The sequence below is a fragment of the Camelus ferus genome, chromosome 7 (assembly GCF_009834535.1).
Source record: "Camelus ferus isolate YT-003-E chromosome 7, BCGSAC_Cfer_1.0, whole genome shotgun sequence".
Taxonomy (NCBI): domain Eukaryota; kingdom Metazoa; phylum Chordata; class Mammalia; order Artiodactyla; family Camelidae; genus Camelus; species Camelus ferus.
Window position 1 is genome coordinate 4,545,699 of NC_045702.1, and position 21,494 is coordinate 4,567,192.

The following is a 21,494-nucleotide window of genomic DNA, read 5'->3' on the forward strand; positions in this document are numbered from 1 at the left end:
GTGTCTTCTCCACATGGCTGCGGTCCTCCCCAGGCTCGCAGCACGACTGGTGTGTTCTCAGGACTGCGCACCATGGCCTGAGTGGTGGGCACGAGCACTGGGAGGCACACAGAGAGAAGCGTGTGAGTGGGTTAGAGTTCCCCTGTGTCTGCGGTCCCAGATGTTCTGTTCTCTCACACTGTCCCACATTTGGCCTTTAGCAATTTGTTAAAAGTTTTACCGAATTCCTAACCCGCTTGTTTGACATCCAGTGGCCTCTTCGGATTAAGCGAGGACTTGTGTCTCCTCTTTTTTTTTTTTTTTTTTTTTTAAAGAGGTTTTCATACAGTTGCAGGTGAATTGGTTGCTCTGAGACTTTCACAGTCTGTTAAGTTCAAGAAAAGTGAATTTGTAGATCATCTGGTGAATTTTTGTTGTGTGAGTGGGAGCAAAGCTCTTTGCAACTCTCTACATCCAAAGCAAAAGCCAGGAACTTCTCTTGCACCACTCTTTAAAGTTAACAATAAATTAAGTCTGGGATATTTGGCAGTCTTTATTTCCTACATCTCTTGCAGCATTTCCTAATTCTTTAATAATTTGAATATTTCTCGAAAAATAATTTCATTTGGGGTCTGTTGGGTGGTGAAATTTCTGAGGTCTTAAAGAAATCTGGGAATAATTTTATTATAGCTTCCCATTTGATTGATGGTTTTGGATATAAAATTGAATGTTAAGATAGTCAGTACTTGTATTGCTGCATTTCCTAACCAGTGCTGTTGATAAGGCTGATGTCAGTCTGATTGTTGTGCCTCATCGGTAATGTTTCTAGGGAAAGAAACTAGAAATGGGGTATGCTGATACAAATTTAATAGCTTAGGGAAAATTATAAATAAGAAAAATTAAAAATTAACAAGATACTGGCAAAGAATACTGGTGGATAGTATCCTTCAGGCAAGAAGAAAAACATGTTTTCCTATTTGACTTTATTTTTCTGAAAGTAGACTGCATTTAATTGCATCTGTGTATATGAATCTCTTAATATCAAAGGGCAACACAGTTTATCATGAAATTGAAATAAGTAATATTGGGAAAACCTAGATAATTTTTATAAACAAAAGGTAATTAGTTGACAGAGGTCCATTATTAAGTTAAAAAACACTACCTGAACAGATTATAGATTTTTTTCCCTATCATCTGTTAGTGCAAGACATTATGAATGTTCATGGGGCAAATATTAATGAGGGACTGGTAGGAACTTGAATGCTTAAGAAGAAAGATTTGAGTCCAGCAGCCATGAATGTGCTGTGAAGAGAAAATATGTGTAAGAGGAGCAATCCTTTCAATTCTGTGTTTTCTAAGATCCCTTATTAAGCATGTGTTCTATCTGTAAGTTTATATTGTTTTTTGCCCTTTAACTTTTTAAGTGGTTTCTTTTTTTAAAAAGTTAATAGATTTTATTGTTCATAACAATTTCAGGTTTACAGAAAAATAAAGCAGATGGTACAGAGAGTTCCCAATACCAACCACTCCCTGCCTCAGTTTCCCCTATTATTAGCATCTTGCTTTAGTGTGGTATATATGTTACAACTGATTAACCAGTATTGATACATTATTATTAACTGAAGTCCATAGTTTTACAGTAGGGCTCATTCTTTGTGTTATATGTAGTTCTGAGTTCTGATAAATGTGTAATGTCATGTATCTGCCACGAATTACAATGTATCATATGAAAGTTTCATGCCCTAAAACCCTCTTGTGTTCTGCCTATTCTTTCCTTTGCCACTCTTAAACCTTTTCAGTTCCTTCTCCCCTCCCCCATCACTGCTTAACCCACTAACCTCTTTGTTTTTTATAGCTCTCCATGTGTATGGGTGGGTGTGTGTGTGTGTGTGTGTCTGTATAAAGAACATTCCATTAACTAGTTAAATAAAACTTGGCCACCACTTGTTTTACAAAACTGGGATATAATTGAGTGGCTGTTAAACCCTATCTTCTTCCCCAATCTTAGCTTTACTTTCTTTATTCTTTTTTAATACTCCCAATTTTTTGGAATCAGTTTTAAAACAAAATTGTTTTTCTAAGTACAAACTATAGTTTGTTGATTTAGTATGTTTACTACTTTAAAAAAAAATCATGCTGTAGAAAAGTAGAATTGCAAATGTATAATTAATATTGAACTTAAATGTTCTTATTGTATAGATTTATTTAAACACTTAGCTTGCACTAAAGGTGTAATGTTTAATTTTAAAGCACAAGTATCTGTAGTCTGTCACTTGAAACGTTTAAGTAAAACTACTCTGTCTTCCTTACTTTTTATTTCTACCAGTGAACAGCTCTGTGCTTTTTGTTACTGTGGTGAAAAAAGCTCCTTAGGACAAGGAGACTTAAAACAGTTTAGAGTAACGCCTGGATTCATTTTGCCGTGGAAAAACCAGACTTCTAACAAGAAGGATGTTGATGACAACAGCAATGGAACTTGTGAGAAAACACAAAACTCAGCACCACGAAAACAAAGAGGACAGAGAAAGTAAGCAGTTTTGAATTTAAATGGTTAGAATGCAGTAAGACTATATGTAGTTTATTTTCATTGCAATGCTGATGAATTTACAAATAGGGTTGTCACTGAACAGTTTCTTATGTTCCCAGCATAATGGGGGTGCTTTATGACTCACCATTATCCCAACAAACACTCATTTTCTCAAAATTTCGTTCTTACTTAAAAAAAAAAAGTTTATCTTAGTTATATAGTAACAAAAAAGAAGAAACCTTTAAAAAACATAACGTAATCCTAGAGGGAATTCATGGAATGTATCTATCAATGAAATGAAAATTTAAAAAATTATAATGAGATCTTTCTTTCCTTTCTGTAAATAAGTTTTGGTTTGTAAGAATATAGCATAACAGTACGGCAAAACCAATAGTCACATCCTTTATGTGCCATTTATTCTTTTTTTTTTTTTTAATTGTTCAGAGAATCTTGAGCTATCCTGTTAATTCTTACCATGATTGAGCATTAACTTTCTTTCATTCTAAGTGTGCGATGCTGAGAATATGCCTTCTAAATTAAAGATGCTTTTTTTTAAATGAATAAGAATTTACATATGTTGTACACTCAAAACTAATAAAATATTATAAATATTTAATTTAAAAAAGAATTTACTAATATATTTATATGAACATATATGCCTGCCTGTGTTCAAGACATTATAGTTGCTCCAAACTCTTCCCTAATATGTTTGCTTTTGGAGTTAATATTTATTTTATATGTTGCAGTTTTCTTTGAAGACCATCTTAATATGTCGACTTGGCTCTGGTAGTTGAGGGAGTAGAAGTTTCTGTGGTTGATGAGAAAGTGTAAAAATTAATTTAGCTTGGAAAGCCAACCAGCTCTGCCCCCTGAGGGTGATGATGTAATCATCCAAGTGCTTATCTGGCTTTTATCCAAAATTAAGTACTAAGGCATTGTTGTGTTGTACGTATTTGATTGGCTCCTTCTTTTTGGACTGCTGCCAATGCCTTGAAGACCTGAAGTAGGAAATGAAACAATAACAAAAAAGAATCTTTTAAAAGAATTTAAGGTGGAACAGCTTAAGGAAGCTTAGAAGTACTGTATTTAGAGTTTTGATGTTTAAAGGCCATAGCTAGCTTTACCTTTTTGATAAATTCAGTGCTCACATTCTAATAAAATATATCATCAGAAATCCAGCAGACTTAATAGTGTCCATCAGTAATTAGCAAATTTAATGGACTGGACCAGGTTATGTCTTTTGTCTCATATTCTGCCTTGAATAATGGCAATTAATAAACACCTGTTCTGGGAAATAGAGTTGGGCTTCATTTACTTATTTTATAAGCTAAGTTAATTTCTAGTGAGAAGTTTTGTGAGCTAAGATAATTATATAAAAATACCCTTGGTTTAATGAAAGCCTTTTTAATATATACGCTGTAAGTGTTTAACAAGTTATTAGGTGATGATAGCAAGGGAGTCAGTGGACCTTAGGAAGTAAGCATGTTTTTGAAATTTGAAAATCATTTAGGGATAGACAGCTAATTTAGCTTCGTAATGATTTTAAATATTTACAGAATATGTTACTAATGAATTAGAAGCCAGATAAACCACTGTTTTTTTGTTTGTTTGTTTTTGTTTTGTTTTTTTAATTTGAAAAAGAGGTTTCTAAAATAGTTTTCCCCTCTTGGTGCACTAAATATAAGAATATATAATCAAGGATTCTTTTCTTCTTTCCTTTTGTTTTAGACTTAAAATTTGGGGGTATCATGTGTTTCAGCTGCCTTCTCTTAATGTTCTCTCCTAAGCTGGGCTCCTCTCATCCTTAGAGTTGACATCAGAATCTCACTGATGTGTTGTATACGTAGAAACTGGTCGCAAAACCTGAAGGTGACAGTTGACTATAACCTGCTGGTTAGGAACTAGTTAGTAATGGACTGATTAGTCCTTCCACTGTTTTTTTTTCCACCTGTCCCTTCATCAAATGCCAGTGCAAAGAAAATATGTTAAAACAATACCTTCATCTTTATAGGTGAACTGTTAGTTCTTTTTTCCTCCCTGTAAGCTAACAGTGGTTAGTAATGAAGATATATTTGTAAGAATGGAGATTCCATTTCTAGGAAAGTTTATTCTCAGTTCACTGTGGGCATTTATAAAAATGAGAATTTGAAGTTAGCATAGCATGCTAAACTTAAAGACAGTGAGTCTGTGCATTTCTAATGCTGAACATAAAAGTTCTGGTTATTTTTATATGGTTTGATATTTAAATGTACTTATTGAAATATGTTAATACTTTTTTTCTTTCAATGATTCCAGGTATAAAAAAGTTTAGTACCCTGGTCATTGTGCTGATTTTCTCTTAATAGGAATCATGATAAATATCCAGCATACAGAAGTGCAGTGAGTTATGATCTATATTCAATAGTGATTTAATCCAGAATTATGATCAGGTTAAATACTGTGATACCAGGAGAGGATTAAAGTTTTAGTGCCAGTCATCTGATTTCCCACGTGTTTAATGTTAGACACAATAGTAGTCATTGTTTACTTAATGATCTCAATTAATCTGAAGTTTAGGGCTTTGAAAATCTGAAATCCTCCATATGTTGTATACCTCATTTTTATAATGTAGTTTTTGCTGTTACACTACTTTCCTTATTCCCCAGTCACTAGTAGCTATTTTGTTTTTACTTTTTTCTTCTGATCTGTGAGGTAAAGTCTTAGCGGAGAGTTTGCAGCATCATGCCACAGACCAGCTGTCGAGATTTGTCGAGGGGACCGTAAGAAAGCTCCAGCTGCCACGCTCTGCTCCCACTGCCTCCCTCTTCACACTTGGTAGTGGGCTTTCATTTCCCCTGGGAAATAACCTTTCTTTACATAAAATTAACTTGCAGCTTCATTGTAGTAGTCCTCATTTATGATAAAGCAAATTAAAATTTCTGATTTTGATCAAGCCGTGTTTTTTAAGCATTTAAGTAAGGCTAAAGGGAATATTCCCTTTATGGGGTAAAGTACAGTTCCTGACTAGATTATTAGAGTGTCAGTTAAAAAAAATACATAGAATGGGAAAGTAAATCTGCAACTGTAATTTATAACACTTCCCTATGGATTTGGAGACCTTTTTTTAGTTGTTGCTTACATGATATAATATAGCTACCCAGTTTTATATTTATACCATGAATAATAACATTTTATAAAAATTATTTTATGACAGTTTATGCCTAATAAATTAAAACTGATTTGGCAATACATTATCTAAGTTGTTATGAAACGAAATAATTTTCTACTTGTTTTCATTTTCACATCTATTTTATTTTATTTTATTTTATTTTATTTTATTTTATTTTATTTTATTTTATTTTATTTTATTTTCCAGGGAACGATCTCCTCAGCAGAATATAGTATCTTATGTAAGTGTAAGCACGCAGACCGCTTCAGACGATCAGGCTGGTAAATTATGGGATGAACTCAGTCTGGTTGGCCTTCCAGATGCCATTGATGTCCAAGCCTTATTTGATCCTACAGGTATGAGCCAGTCTTCAGTAATAACTACTTCTTGATTCTGTAAGCATTTTAATTTTAGTGAATTATCAACTTAATAGTAAATATCTTCATGTAGAAATAATTATGATCACATTGTTAAAACTGTTATTGTTAAGTATGCCTGCTTAGGTCAAGTAAATTAATTATGTTTACCTAATTTATTTAGCATTTGCACAGGGCTGTCACTGGGCTGGATGCTTTTATAAATATTTGCATTTACTCTTGTGTAGACAAGCAGTGCCATGGAGATGACACAATTGGGGAAAGAGGAATTAAAGAGCTCTGTGAAAACTTGGGGAACACAGCAGTCTGGGTCTGTTTAAAGTAGGGGTGAAGGACTATGGATCTTAGCCAGGGAGTCCTGTGAATACAGCATAGCAGCCCATCCTCAGAGTTTGGTGCTCTTGGGGTTCTGACTAAATTTCATTCTGCATTTAAACCACAGATAGTTGTTCAGGTGCTGTGTGATAGAGAATTTAAAGACTGAGATGTGGTTGATGACTGATGTGGGTTCTTGGTGTGGGATGGAGGGAAACAGAGGTGAGTAGGTAGCTTATTTGCCATATATCCTCTTTGTCATAACAAAGTATTAAAAAATGTCCTGTGTATTTTATTGAAAGATACCAAATAAAATAGAGTACTGCTTAGATAAAATGACTAGAAACTCGTTTTGTTGTTGTTGGAGAAATAACCACTAATCCAGTGATTCTCAGACTACTGTGTGCATCAGAATCACCTGGAGGGCCTGTTGGCACATAGATTTCTGGGCACCCCTGTGTGAGAGTTTTTGATTCAGTAGGTCTTGGTTGGGATATGAAATTTACGTCTATAACAAGTTCCCAGGTGATATGTTTTGAGAAAGGCCACTTTAGAGGTATCACAAATATAGGATGCCGTTGTGTGTTCACACATTAGAGTTGATTTTGGGGTTTTACATCTTTACTTATTAGCATTTATATGTTTAATGTTTATTCACTTGCTTCTTTTCACTTTAACCATTTTAGGCACTTGTTGGGCTCATCACCGTTGTGTGGAGTGGTCACTGGGGGTGTGCCAGATGGAAGAACCGTTACTGGTGAACGTGGACAGAGCTGTTGTCTCAGGGAGCACAGAAGTAAGTAGAAGAAATACATATTTAAACCACAGCTTTATAACTTTTACTGTGTCAGCATAAAGATTCACTTGCAAGAATTATTTATTAAATGATTAATAAAAAAACTCTCAAAGTAGGAAATTGTTAATTTATATCCTTGAGTAGTTTGTTCATACCACTAGAGTATAGTGTGTTAAGTTGTACAATAAATGTAGATCTTTAAAATAAATATCTTACATTTAAATAAAAAATTAAAATTTTTAGAAATGGGAATTACTAACTATGCTTACATATCCATGTGGTTGCTCTTTGCTCTTTGGGTTTAAAATAAGAGATGAAATTTGACACAACACTGTAAAATGACTATAACTCAATTAAAAAAAAAAAGTTAAAAAAAAAATGAAATTTAACAGGTCTTTAGTCCACAGTGTGGGCTAGCTCTGTTTGCTGTTTTGTAAATTGATTAAAATATTTTTTTTCAGTCAAGTTGGCAGTTTAGCTTGTCTCTCTGGCACTATCCCAAAGTAATATCACATACACAATCTGCCATCTTTCAAAGCTTTCACTCTGATTTTCATGTAATTTTGAATTGAGAAATAAATACAGTGTTTACCTTCCACCTATAAAGGCAACAAACCCTATGAAGTGAAATTGTTTTGCTGCCTATAAATTCCCTTTTGTTTTTGAGAACTTTATTTGGGAGAAGTGAAATAGCCCTTCTTAAAGGAATATTAAAAATGGAGTTTTTGACCATAGAAATCATATGGGCTTTAATAGATGAAATACGTGTAAGACTTGCAGAAGTGTATTGAGACAAGGACTTAGACTTAAGTAATTATTTAATTATAACATTCACTTTGCTCAGATGATGAAAATGACCCAATTTTCACCTCAAGATTAGTCAACAAGTTAGTGCGTTAGTTTTGGAAATGTGACATTACATTTAAATGCTTGTGTTACCGAATTTTGAATAATAATAATGAATAAGAATAAATTCCACAGTCTGAACATACTTAGATGGCCAGATGACGACTGTGACAGACCAGTGAGAGCTATGTCTTCCATGAACTACTTTAGAAGTAGTTTTGGAATATTTGGGGGCGAGGGTGGGGGTGGGGTTTAGGTTATTTATTTATTTATTTTTAGAAGAGGAATTGGGGATTGAACCCAGGGCTTTGTGCATGCTAAACATGTGCTCTACCACTTGAGCTATACCCTCCCCTAGTTTTGGAATATTTTGTGACAGTGAGAAGTATTACGGGAAAGGCAGTGAGCAAAGACCAAGGTGAGCTTTGTGGTGTTGGCCTGTAGCAGCACAGGTCTGATGCGGCTGTGGGGAAGTAGGCACTCTTACACCTTGGTGGGAATGCATATTGGTGTAGATCTTCTGGAGGGAAATTTGGCAATGCCTAACAAACTACATATGCACTTACCTTTTGATCTTTCTGGGAATCTATCCTATAAATATGCCTCCAATAATATAAAAACTTGTTCTGTTAAAAGTAATTGCAGCATTGTTTAATTTGCAAAATATTGGAAACAATCTAAATGGCCACACCTAATAGAATGGTTGAATAATCTGTGATATGGCTTATACAGTGAAATAATGTACAGCTGTAAAAATTCTGTGAGGAATATATCTATGCTTATGAAGTGGTTTTCAATATATTCTTAAGTGAAAAAAAAAGTGCAGAAGACCATTTATGGTGTGCAGCCCTTTATGTAAGAGAGAATGAGATGTAAGAAAATGCACATACATATGCTCATTTGTGGAAAAGAAATCCAGGAGGGATCAACCAGAGAGATGGGTTACCTATGCAAAGTGTGTGGGAAGGAGGTGGGAAGAAGACGGGAATGGGACTGGTGTAGCCACGGGGCTCCATGACCTTCACCAGTCACCAGTGCTTCTGAGACTTCACTCACTGAAACCTTCCCCTCCCTTGCTTCCTTCCGTGGCACTAACCTCCTGGGGCTTCCTCAGACACATCCACCTCTGGGCCTTTGCAGTTCCTCTTTCCTCTCTGTTGAACATTCTTCTTAGGTACATGCATGTCTTCCCCCCTCGTTTGCTTTAGGCATTTAGAGTTACCTTACCCGTGAGAGCTTTCCTGGGCCCCCTACTGAAAATTTCAAGTGCCTCCTCCTCCCATCAAACCTCTGATTGATTGTTTTCCCCTTTACACTTTACAGCGTCACACATAGTGTGTATTTACTTAATAATCTTACCTGTCTCGCCTCACTAGATAATAGTGCCATTCTGAGAAGGATCTTTCTATGTTCTGGTCATTCCTCAATAAATTTTTGTAGCCTAAATGAATCGTACTAAAGATCATTCACTGACTCATCCATAGTTACAAAAAAGAAGTTACATGTAAGTGCCAGAGTGTTAAAGGACGTCAACAATGTGGTTAATTCTATACAAGTTTATAAATGTATAATTGTCAAAAAAAAAAACCCCTCTAAAATAGAGTAACTCTTTACAATTCTACATAACTGATGGGGATTGGGATGGTGTGATAATGAAAATCTTTGTTATCTTAAAAGATTCCCTAGGGGCAAAGTACGTAAAACTACTGTTGAACTTAGAATAGGGTTTTATTTTACTGAAAGATAGATGTTAAAAATTTGTCTACCTTTATTAGATGACATGTGGCTGAATATATTATGTTACCTACTTCTATTTTAAAAGGAAATAAACGTTTCATCTTCCTCTTCAAAAGGTGATGTTTCAACAGTGAAATGCAATGACTTTTCATAGAAACATGTGCTGGGGGTTGGGCATTTTGAAAACAGATGTTTGGAACTATTTCTAATGATATTTTATTGCCAGCAACAATGAAAGTTTGTAACAAACAAACAACAAAAATATTTTCACATTTGTTGCCCCAAAAAAAGTCTTGGACACAGAATTTCTTGATCTGTTTAAAATATTCTGAAGAGTTTATGTATGTATTAAGGCCATTTGTTAAAATAAAAATTAATACCTTCTGGTTATGAAAGATGAAAATCTGCCTGCTAAATTTTGATTGGGATTGAAAAAAGTACTTCTGTTTAGATCTCCCTGTTTTTGTGAGAATCATATTTTTTTAAACCTATGACATTGAAATAAACTGAAGTTACTGTCAAACCTGTCAATCTAAGAAGATGCAAAAGAACAAGATACAAACAAATCACAGATGGGGGGACGTTGCAGTAGTCTCTAAACTTGATTGTTACATCTTTAAATAAGATATTTGAGCGCGTGTTCTTATTTATACATTCTCATTGGGATATGTATCTCTCCCTTCTGTCACTTTTGTAAATGTATAAATTTATGTTATTTTTGTGAGTATTTAATTACTTTTGGTCCCCCCACTGGGTCAGTAGGCATCATGAAGGCCTGGATGATATTTGTGTTGGTTTATCACTTTATCTGTAGTGCTTAACAGAGTACCTGGAACACAAGAGAGTCATAGGAAAATGTGTGCATGAAAGGAATTTGCCAGAGGACAATTCTGAGCACACTGACTTGGATGGAGAGGAGTGTGCTACTGGCACCTAGTGGCCACTGCCGAACATCCTACTGTGCCCAGAGCAGTAGCCAGCTCAAAACATCCATAGTGCTGAGGTTGGCAAATCCTCGTATAATTAGTAACATTATTCCTACTTTAAAACTAGTACATTTCATATAATTTCCTCAGTTGTTAAGTGGCATTTGTTACCAAGCAGTTCAGTTTTTTTGAAATTTCCCTCAGTTTGTTTTTCAGTTTTTCTGGGGGGAACTTCATCTTTTGCTAGATGGAAGAATATGCTAAGCTGTGAACCTGTGTTTCAGGGATTTTAATTTCCTCTTTGGAGCCCTAGAGGTGCTGCCAACATCTTGGAAATCTGGGTAATTTGAATATTACCAAGGGAATACTTTAATCCTGAATTCTGCAGATACTTGATCATTTATTTACCTCAAGCTCCTCTTTCCTGCACTTCGTTCCTTGCTCCCACTGAAGAAATAACCCCTAAGCCCCCTCCCCCAATTTCTGTTCTTTTATCTAGTTCTGAATTAAATGTTCAGTCATAGTGTATACATTAAACATTAAAACATTGCATTTAGCATCTCTCCCCTTAGAATTGATGATTTCTCAGTTTTCTCCACCCTCATCTTCTGCCACAACCCCAGTCTAAAATTCCATTGTGTGACTTACTGTGTTATACTGATTTTATGCTAGGTGTCTTTGTGTAAAAGCCAACTTATTTTTCTGAGAAGAGTTGTAAGTTTTTTATCTTTGGGGTTTTTATAGACTGAAAAAGAGAACAAAAATAGCTTTTCTGTAATAAAATGGGGTTACACATAAGAATGTAGGTAAGGAGTATAATATAAGTGTAATTTTTGTTTAAAAATAAGTAACAGTGCGTAGTAAAAGTCTCTCTCCACACCCCTCCTCTAAACAACTGAAAATAGATTAGATCATTTAAAATATGGTCTGCATCTCTATGTAAGACGATTTCCAGTTACCTATTTTATGAATAATGTTGTCTAATACTGTTATTTTTTAGTGCTTTGCAATGTAAACTAAAAAACTGTCAAAGTATATATATTCTTCACTTTGACCTATAGTTTCTTAAGAGGAAGGAAGCATCCATTTATCTGAATTCTATATTTGTCTGGGAGGCCACAAGACTGCCTCCACATTGGAGACTAATTAGAAGCTCTCATGGGTCTCAGCATAGAGCTGTAATTACAGCTGCGACTAACTGCCTCGGTCCCTCTGTCTTCTCTGCGTGGGGAGCAGCTCTCCTGCCGCAGCCCCGCAGCCCCTGGAAATCTACCCTTGTGCCGGGTTCATCTTCACCTCCCCCTTGATCAGGAGAGCCTGTCCACTGCCGAGCCAACCACTGTCTGCAGTGGTGCTGAAACGACAAGAGACACTGACAGGTGAGAGCTCCGGCAGCCGGCAGCCCCACATCCCTGACCGCCTCACTCACATCCTAGCTGCAGCTTCCAGACTAGCGCCATTTCAAGGGAATTACATGGCAGCCAAGTTCGTTGGCGCTGGGGCTGCCACAGTTGGAGTGGCTGGCTCTGGGGCTGGAATGGGGTTGGTGTCTGGTTCTGCCAGAATCCCATCTCTGAAGCAGCAGCTCTGCTCTGCCATTCTGGGCTTTGCCCTTTCAGAGGCCATGATGCTCTCTTGCCTGATGAGGTGGCCTTTCTCATGCTCTTCGCCGTGTGGACGAGCCGTCTCCACCTCCCAGAATTCTTTCTCCCGTATCTTATCTGCCTTCTATGTTCCTTTTTCTGTGCCTCTCCAGGCAGCCTGGGGAAAGCGATTTGCCCAGGGTTTGACAGAGGGAAGACAAAAAATTCTGTATTAACTTAAAAAAAGACTTATTGCCTTGATGTGGTAAGGATATACCATGGAAAGATCTTCCTGGAAAAAGACATTGACAAGATCTGGAAAAATCCACGTGCAGGCTTGCTTAGGTTCTCTTCCTCCCATGACGGGTCACACAGAGCACCCTCTTCCTCCAGAAATGAAAATGCAGCAACATGTGTGTGATGCTTTCACCCTGAGAAGCTCAGGGTCTTTACTGGTCTTTACTGGGAGCTAGTCACTTAGGCACCCTCTGCTAAGCCCGTACCAGAAGGAAAGCCACATTGCTTGCACAGATAGTCTAGGCACAGTCAACTGCCTCTGTCACGTAGGGAACCATGGGAGCCGTCCTGAAATCCAGTTTCCCAGATGCCAGATATGTAAGCAGGCTTTTCTAAGGTTAGTAGTCTCAGGCATGCTACGTTAAGCCCCTTTTTTGCATGGCAATAAAATTGGATTGGGTCTCAATGTCAACATACTTCTTTCTATATAACTATGGTAGGTGCTTTGTAGTTTACAACGTTGAATTATTCTCATCATAGGGAGGCTGTGATAGATGCTCTAGTGGTTATAAAAAGAACTTTGTAACTTTGATTGGAGGAAAGATACTAATAAGGACACTTTTGACTGTAACAGAAAAATTTTATATTTAACTCTGAAATTTTGTTATTAATATATCCACTCCAGCTTTCTTTTGATTAGTGTAAATATGGTATATATTATTTCATCTTTTTAACATATTTGTTGGTTTTATATTTATTGTGTATTTCTTGCAGTTTTTAAAATCTAATCTGACAATCTCAGCTTTTTTATTTGGAGTATATAAGCTGTGTACATTTAATGTGATTGATTTAAGTCTTTTTTTGTCACCCCTGATTTATCTCTATCTTTTGTTTCCTTCTTCCTGCATATTTTTGGATTGAATTTTTTTTATGATTCCATTCTTTCTCATTTGTTGGATTATTACCTCTACAGGCATACCTAATTTTATTGTGACTTGCCTTATTGGGCTTTGTAGATACTCAGTTTTTTAGAAATTGATTGATTGTGGCAACCATGCATTGAGCAAGTCTATCAGCACCATTTGCTGACTTCGTGTCACATTATGGTAATTCTCACAATATTTTAAACTTTTTCATTGTTAATATATTTGTTATGGTGATCGGTGATGATCAGTGACCTTCGATGTCACTATTGCAGTTGTTTTGGCATGCTGCAGACTATGCCCAGTAAGACAGGAACTTAATCCGTAAATGTTGTGTGTGTTCTGACTGCTCCATCCCCGTCTCTCTCCCTCTCCTTGGGTCTCCCTATTCCCTGAGACACAACAATATTGAAATTAGACCAGCTAATAACCCTACAGTGTCTCTAAGTGTTCAAGTGAAAGGAATACTCTCACATCTCTCATTTTAAATAAAAAACTAGAAATGATAGACTGTTGAAGGCTGAGATAGGCTGAAAACTAGGCCTTTTGTGCCAAACTGTTAGCCAAGTTATGAAAGCAAAGGGTAAGTTCTTGAAGGAAATTAAAAGTGCTACTCCAGTGAACACAGAATGATAAGAAAGTGATGTAGCCTTGTTGCTGATGTGGAGAATGTTTGAGAGTCTGGATAGAAGATCAAACCAGCTGCAACGTTCCCTGAAGCCAAAGCATCATCCAGAGCAAGGCCCGAACTCGCTTCAATTCTATAAAGGCTGAGAGAGGTGAGGAAGCTGCAGGAAAACAGTTTAAAACTAGCAGAGGGTGGTTCACAAGGTTTGAGGAAAGAAGCCGTCTCCATAAAAGTGCAGAGTGAAGCAGCAAGTGCTGATGTAGAGGCTGCAAGTCCGTCAGATGATCTCACTAAGATAATGAATAAAGCTGACCACGCTAAACAACAGATTTTCGGTGTAGACAGAACAGCCTTCTAATGGAAGATGCCACCATCCAGGACTTCCATAGCTAGAGAGGAGAAGTCAGTGCCCGGCTTCAAAGGACAGGCTGATTCTCTTGTTAGGGGCTAATGCAATGGGTGAGTTTAAGTTGAAGCCAATGCTCATTCACCATTCTGGGGCACTCAAGAATTATGCTAAATCATACCCTACTTGTGCTCTATAAATGGAACAACAAAGCCTGGATGACAGTGTATCTGTTTACCAACATGGTTTATTGAATATTTTAAGCCCACTGTTGACACCGACTGCTTAGGAAAAAAGATGCCTTTCAAAATATGACTGCCCATTGGCAGTGCACCTGGTCATCCAAGAGCTGTGATGGAGATGGATAATGAGATTGATATTGTTTTCATGCCTGTTGACATACATCTACTGTGTGGCACATGGATCAAGGAGCAGTTTTGACTTTCAAGTCTTATTATTTAAGAAAATGCATTTTGTAAGGCTATAGCTGCCATAGACAGTGATTCCTCTGATGGATCTGGACAAAGTCACTTGGAAACCTTCTGGAAAAGGTTCACCATCCTAGTTACCATTGAGAACATTCATGATTCATGGGAAATGGTCAACATATCAACATTAACAGGAGTTTGGAAGAACTTGATTCCCACCCTCATGGATGACTTTGAGGGATGTCTTCCTCCAGTAGAGGAAGTAACTGCAGATGTGGTGGAAAGAACATGAGAACTAGAATTAGAAGTGGAGCCTGAAATGGTGTAATCTTATGATAAAACTTGAACAGATAAGGAGTTGCTTCTTACTGATGAGCAAAGAAAGTGATTTCTTTAGATTGAATCTGCTGGTGAAGATACTGTGAAGATTGTTGAAATGACAACAAAGAATTTAGAATATTACATACACTTAGTTGATAAAGCAGAGGCAGGATTTGAGAGGATTGACTCCCATTTTGAAAGAAGCTTCGTGGGTAAAATGCTATCAAACCAGCATTGCATGCTAGAGAAATCATCTGTGAAAGAGTCAACTGACATTATAAACTTCATTGTTGTCTTATTTTAAAAAGCTGCCACGGCCACCCCAGCCTTCAGCAACCACCACTGTGATCAGACAGCAGCCAGTAACACTAAGATAAGACCCTCCACCATTAAAAAGATAATGACTTGCTTAAGGCTCAGATGATGGTTGGCATTTTTTAGCCATATAGTGTTTTTAAGTAAGGTATATATGTTAATGCTGTTACACACTTAATAGACTACAGTATAGTGTTAGTTAACTTACAGTTAACTATACAGTTATATGTACAGTATACATAACTTTTATATACACTGGGAAACCAAAAAAATTGTACACCTTGCTTTCAGACCACTTTGTGGTGGTCTGAAACTGAACCTGTGTTATCTCTGAGATGTGCCTGTAACTCTTGTTTTGTTATTTTATTGGTTGCTTTAAGGTTTATAGTACACACACACACACACACACACACACACACACACAATTTTCTTTACCCATTTATCCGTCGATGGACACAGGTTGTTTCTATATCTTTCCACTGTACATAATTCTGCAATAAACATATGGGGGCATGTATCTTTTTGAATTCCTGTTTTCATATTCACAGGTGGAAAAGCTGGATCATACATTAGTTCTAGTCTTAATTTTTAAAGGAATCTCTATACTGTTTTCTGTGATAATTGTACCAATTTACATTCCTGCCAACAGTGTACAAGGGTTCTCTTTGGGCCACATCCTTGCCAACACTTGTATTTCTTGCCTTTTTGATAATAGTCATTTTAACAGACATGAAATGATACCTTATTGTGGCTTTGATTTGCATTTCCCTAAAAAATTAGTGTTATTGACAGTTTTTTATGTGCCTCTTGGCCATCTGTATGTCTTCTCTGGAAAAATGTTTATTCAGTTCCTCTGCCCATTCTTTAATCGAATTGTTTGTTTTGTTGTTGAGTTGTTGACTAATCTTTTCTGCAATTTCTAATCTATTGTTCATCATATTCAATGTAATTTTCATCTCAGGTGTTTTTATTTTATGAAGTTTGACTTGGGCCTTTTTATATATTCCATGTCTCTATTTAGCTTTTTGAACATAATGAATACATTTATGAGTTGTTTTAACATCTTTATCTGATAATTTAAACACCTTGGTCAGTTTTGAAGACTGATCATTCTTTGTTTGGATTGTGATTTCCTGCTTCGTTGTGTGCCTGGCAGTCTTTATTTGGATATCAGGCATTGTGAATTTTACCTTGTTGGGTGATGGATTCTTCACAGTAGGAAATGAGAAGTTAGGGTGATGGGTAATTCTGTGGCTTCATGATGCCAAGTTGCCAGGATATTACTGTCTTTCCACAGCATGTTGGTCTCTTCTTCAGTCCTGCTTCCCTCATAATCAAAAGATGGTGAGCAGGAGCTCTAACATCATACCCTCATGATAACGTTTAGAGACAGAAAAATTGAAAACCTTTTCTTTATTATTTTAATTAAGGAAAATCCTTTCCATGTGGTTTCCTTTAGCCTAGCAGATTTCTCCTAACATCTCACTAGGCAGAATTACCTCCTACGAGATGCTTTAAAGCAATAACCAGTAAAAGTGTTGAGACAACCACCATTTGATTAGTTTGTGATTCTTGTCTGGGGTCAGGGATGGTACCTACCCCTCTACAGCTCATTACTGCTTAGAGGAGGGTGGCTATCTGAACAAAGTTGAGAACCTCAGGAAGGAAGAAAGTGGAATGGATGTTTTGTAAGTTAACTAACAGCGTCCATTACTGAAACATATTTTGACTGAGGGTACCTGTAAATATTTTAAAAGTAGGAAATATTTGATGGTGTTTGGAGGATGGGTTAAATTTCCATAGGTTAACATAGGAAATCTAGGGAAAGGGTCATCCATCCATGTATCTATTTATTGATTAATTGAAGTATAGTTGATTCACAATATTACATTAGTTTCAGGTGTACAGCATAGTGATTCAGTATTTTTATATGTTATACTCCAGTTAAAGTTGTTACAAAATAATGGTTATATTTCTCCATGCTGTGCAATATACCCTTGTTGCTTATTTATTTTATACACAGTAGCTTGTGTGTCTCAATCCCATATCCCTCTCTTGCTCCTCCTCGCTTGCCTCTACTCACTATAAATCTTTGTTTTGTTGTATCTATTCATTTGTTTTATTTTTTAGATTCCACATATAAGTGATAACATAGAGAACATAGACTATTTGACTTTCTCTGTCGAATGTATTTCACTAAGCATAATACTCTAGATCCTTCCACATTGTTGCAAAAACCCTTTTATGGCTAAGTAGTATTCCATTATATATACCACATCTTTATCCATCTATTGATGAGCATTTAGATTGCTTCTATATCTCGGCTTATGTAAATAATGCTGCTGGGAGTATTGGGGTGCATGTAGCTTTTTGAATTAGTGTTTTCATTTTCTTTGTCTACCTTCCCCAGAGAATGGAATTGGTGGATCATACGATAGTTCTATTTTTAGTTTTTTGAGGAGCCTCCATTCTGTTTTCCATAGTGGTTGCACCAATTTACAGTCCCACCAACTGTGTACTAGAGTTTTCTTTTTTCTCTGCATCCTTGAAAATGTTTGTTATTTGTAGACTTTTTGGTGATAGACATTTTGACAGGTGTGAGGTGATACCTCCTTGTGGTTTTAATTTGCATTTCTCTGATGAATAGTGATGTTGAACATTTTTTCATGTGCCTGTTGGCTATCTGTATGTCTTTGGAAAAAATGTTTACTCAGGTCTTTTGTCCATTTTTAAATTGGGGTCTTTGTTTTGTTTTGTTTAATTTTTTATATTTTCTCTGCACTGTTTATATGAATTTCGGATTTTAACTCCTTATCTGTCATCTCATTTGCCAAGTATTTTCTTCCATTCGGTATGTTGTCTTTTCATTTTATTAATGATTTCCTATGCTGTGCAAGAGCTTTTAAGTTTAATTAGGTCCTGTGTGTTTATTTTTGTTTTTATTTCTTTTGCCTTAGAAAACATAACCAAAAAAATATTGCTATGATTTGTCAGTTCATTCTGCCTGTGTTCTCTTCTAGAAGTTTTATTGTTTCCGGCCTTACATTTAGGTCTTTAATTCATTTTGAGTTTATTTTTATATATAGTGTTAGGGAATATTCTAATTTCAGTCTTTTACATGCCACTGTCGAGTTTTCCCAGCACCACTTGTGGAAGAGACTGTCTTCTCCATTGTACATTCTTGCCTCCTTTGTCATAGATTAATGGACCATAATTGTGTGGAGTCTCTATTCTGTTCCATTGATCTGTGTGTCTGTTTTTGTGCCGGTATCACAGTTTTTTTAGATTTGTAGTATAGTCTGAAGTCAAGGAGTGTGATGGACATAGTATCATCTTGAACAGAGTTTGGGGTTATGTGGATTCTGGAAGAATGTCACATACGAGAATGAATGGTGAGTAAGTGGGGTGGGAAACGAAAATGGAAAATGTCCTTAACTTTGCACACTAGGCTTAGGAGTTTCATTATGGAAATTTCTTGAAAGGAAGAACAGCATTAACAGATCTGAACACCCTCCCCTCCCCTAGCCTTTTGTAGTTAAGTTGGAAGAGGTTTACTTGAAGATAAAAATACTTAGAATTACTGAGAATTAATTACTTACAATTAAAAGTTAATAAATGTAAGTGTCTGAATTTAGGTTTTATGTGTGAATTCTAAGGATAGAATGCTGTAGGGGCAGAGTAAGTTTGTGTTTTATTCTTTATGAATTAGAAGGAGGGGTTGTAGATGTTTCCATAGTACAGGGGAAAATTAGGAGTTTTGTCTTGGCTATACGGAGCCTTAAATCCCGTGAAACATCTTTGGAACTAAACGTCAGGGCTGTAGGAAAGAAGATGGACAATTGACCCTTTTGTCAGTTTTCAGAGGAAGATGGCCAGTGACGAGATGGACATGACATAGAACACAAGTTGTAGGAAGTGTTACCAGGAGTTCCTGAGTCTGGATGAGTAGATTTAAGGAGATATGGCCAGTGATTTCATGTGTGTTTCTGTATTATAAGGTTTCTGAAAAATATTTTCTTTCTTTTTTTTTCCCCGCAAAATATTTTCTAAACAAAGCGGAATTACTGTAGTGAATGGGAAAGAATCAGGAACCTAGACTTCTTTTTCTGTGTCTGACATTGTTAGCTCATGTCACGTGACAGTCCCACCAAGCAGTGCTACCTGCCCATACCTAGTTTCTGCATTTTGCACTGGAAGAAGTTAGATGATCTCCCCAGTCTAAAATGCAAGGCTGTAAGGAAGACACCAGGATCAGTTATGGAGTTTTTCCTTAAAATACCACATGCAAAGGCTGTATATAGCAGGATAATCCAGGTTTTGACCACAGAACGCTGTTAGTTATACCTACACCTAAAAATTGATGTGTTTGTTTTCTTTCACCTTGCCAACTTGATTCTTAATCTTAAAATTTATCTAGGAATTACATTGAGTGTAAGCTAAGAGGAAAAAGTGACCTCATTGTCTACCCTTTAGAAAGTTTTGAATTTTGAATAATGCTAACGTATTTGTTTTTAATTAAAACCCTTTCAGTAGTTTCTGATGCTTCCCTGGGAAATACATTTCAGAAGTTCATTTCTGTAGTTTTGTCCTAACATCCATGTGTTTTTCACTGTTGTATTGTGTGATACAGGAGTCCCGTTTTGTTTTCTCATATATGTGTCACTTATTGAAACATCTTTCCTTTCCCCCCTCATTTGTAAGGTAACCTCTGTCATTTAGCAAGTGTTCAGTAAATGCTTGGAGTGTTTCTAAGCTGTTTATTTTAGTTTCCTTGTATATTTATATATTCCAGTGACAGTGTCAGCGTCATGGTTGCTATAGCTTTATAATAAGCCTTGATATTTGGTAGGGCATGTATTACTTTCATCTGCACCGATAGCAGAGGAACTTATTGTAGATCAGCAATGCCACCGAGAACAGCTAGAAAAGCTGGATTTAAGGAACCGTGTAAAGGCGTCAGAGAACTGGTAGAGAGGTGAGGACTGGAGGGAGTGAGAGCCCAGAGGGAAACCTTATGTCAAGAGGTCAGCCTGACGTAAACTTTTCTTTTTCCTTTGAGGCATTTGTCCAGTTCATAAAGGACCAGCTGAGAGTCTAGAAAACTGAGAGGAGTTTCTGGCAGTCTGTAGAGCTGGGAATACAAAGATAGGGTTTAGGGGGCCATTAATATAATAGACTTTTCATTTGGGACCCCTAAAGGCTACATTATAGGTAGCAAATTATGCCCTGATGGTCAAATCTAGTCTACCACACTTGTTTATGTGGTCCAGAAGCCAAGGTAGGTTTTATGTTTTAGATGGTTAAAAAAATTAAAAGAATGTATTTTATAACATGAAATCATATGAGAATCATATGGAATTTAAATTTCAGTGTCCATAAATAAGTTTTTTTGGAACAGAGTCCCACTTGTTCATTTGCACAGTATCTGTTGCCCTCTGGTGACAGTTGAATTGTTGCTGCAGAGGCAACATATGCCTTGCATTGTTGTGGGTGTGCCACAAATCCCAGTGACACCATTACAGTTCATCAGTTTTTGATTGTCACGTGTATTGTCTTGTCATCTTACTAATTTTTTTTTTAATTACTGGTCCATAACTTTCATGTTAAATCAGAAAAGAAGAGTAGACTTTATGTATAGAGCTTGTGAGGCCTGGTGGAGTGGATTCTGTTGATACCAAGTTAGCATTATGTTTATTATGCTGCGATACTAGAGCTGTGCTAAAGGAATACAGTGCATCGTCAGTGTTACCTGACTGAACACACATCACACTAATCCCAGCTCACGGGAAAGTAATAATCAGAAAAAAAAGTAAATTAAAATGGACTTTCTAATCATGGCAGAAATTTTTTTTACGAAAGTGAAAAATGAAAATGAGGTTACAACCAAAGTAAATTTCTGAGTGGCTGGCTCATTTGTCAGCAAAGTAAAGAAAGCCATTTATCAGTGGTAAGTTATTTAAGTCATGTTTGACTACAGCAGTTGAAGAAATGTGTGCACAGAAAATAAACTTCAGACGATCAGCCTTTCCGTAAGAATAGTTGTTTTAAAAGTTGAGGACAAG

At 36.4% G+C, this 21,494-nt stretch overlaps 2 protein-coding genes across 19 annotated transcripts in view; both read left to right on the top strand.

The window, feature by feature from the left end:
- The window catches only part of KMT2C (lysine methyltransferase 2C), a 237,767-nt gene that overhangs the window by 84,871 nt on the left and 131,402 nt on the right, over nt 1–21,494 (top strand). For all 18 annotated transcript variants that reach the window (XR_004321207.1, XM_032483052.1, XM_032483051.1 and 15 more), the window contains 3 exons: nt 2,306–2,506; nt 5,862–6,010; nt 7,033–7,142. Coding sequence is in view for 17 of the 18 variants with exons in the window: in XM_032483052.1 (XP_032338943.1) it covers nt 2,306–2,506; nt 5,862–6,010; nt 7,033–7,142 (460 nt within the window). In the remaining variant the exon portion in view is untranslated. The remainder of the gene's footprint in view (nt 1–2,305; nt 2,507–5,861; nt 6,011–7,032; nt 7,143–21,494) is intronic.
- Nucleotides 11,868–13,149, top strand: LOC116664779 (ATP synthase F(0) complex subunit C2, mitochondrial-like; the record flags this gene model as incomplete). Its single annotated transcript, XM_032483081.1, is given in 2 exon segments — nt 11,868–12,296; nt 12,299–13,149. Coding segments are annotated over 2 exon segments (606 nt in total), but the record flags the coding sequence as incomplete, so codon positions are not given.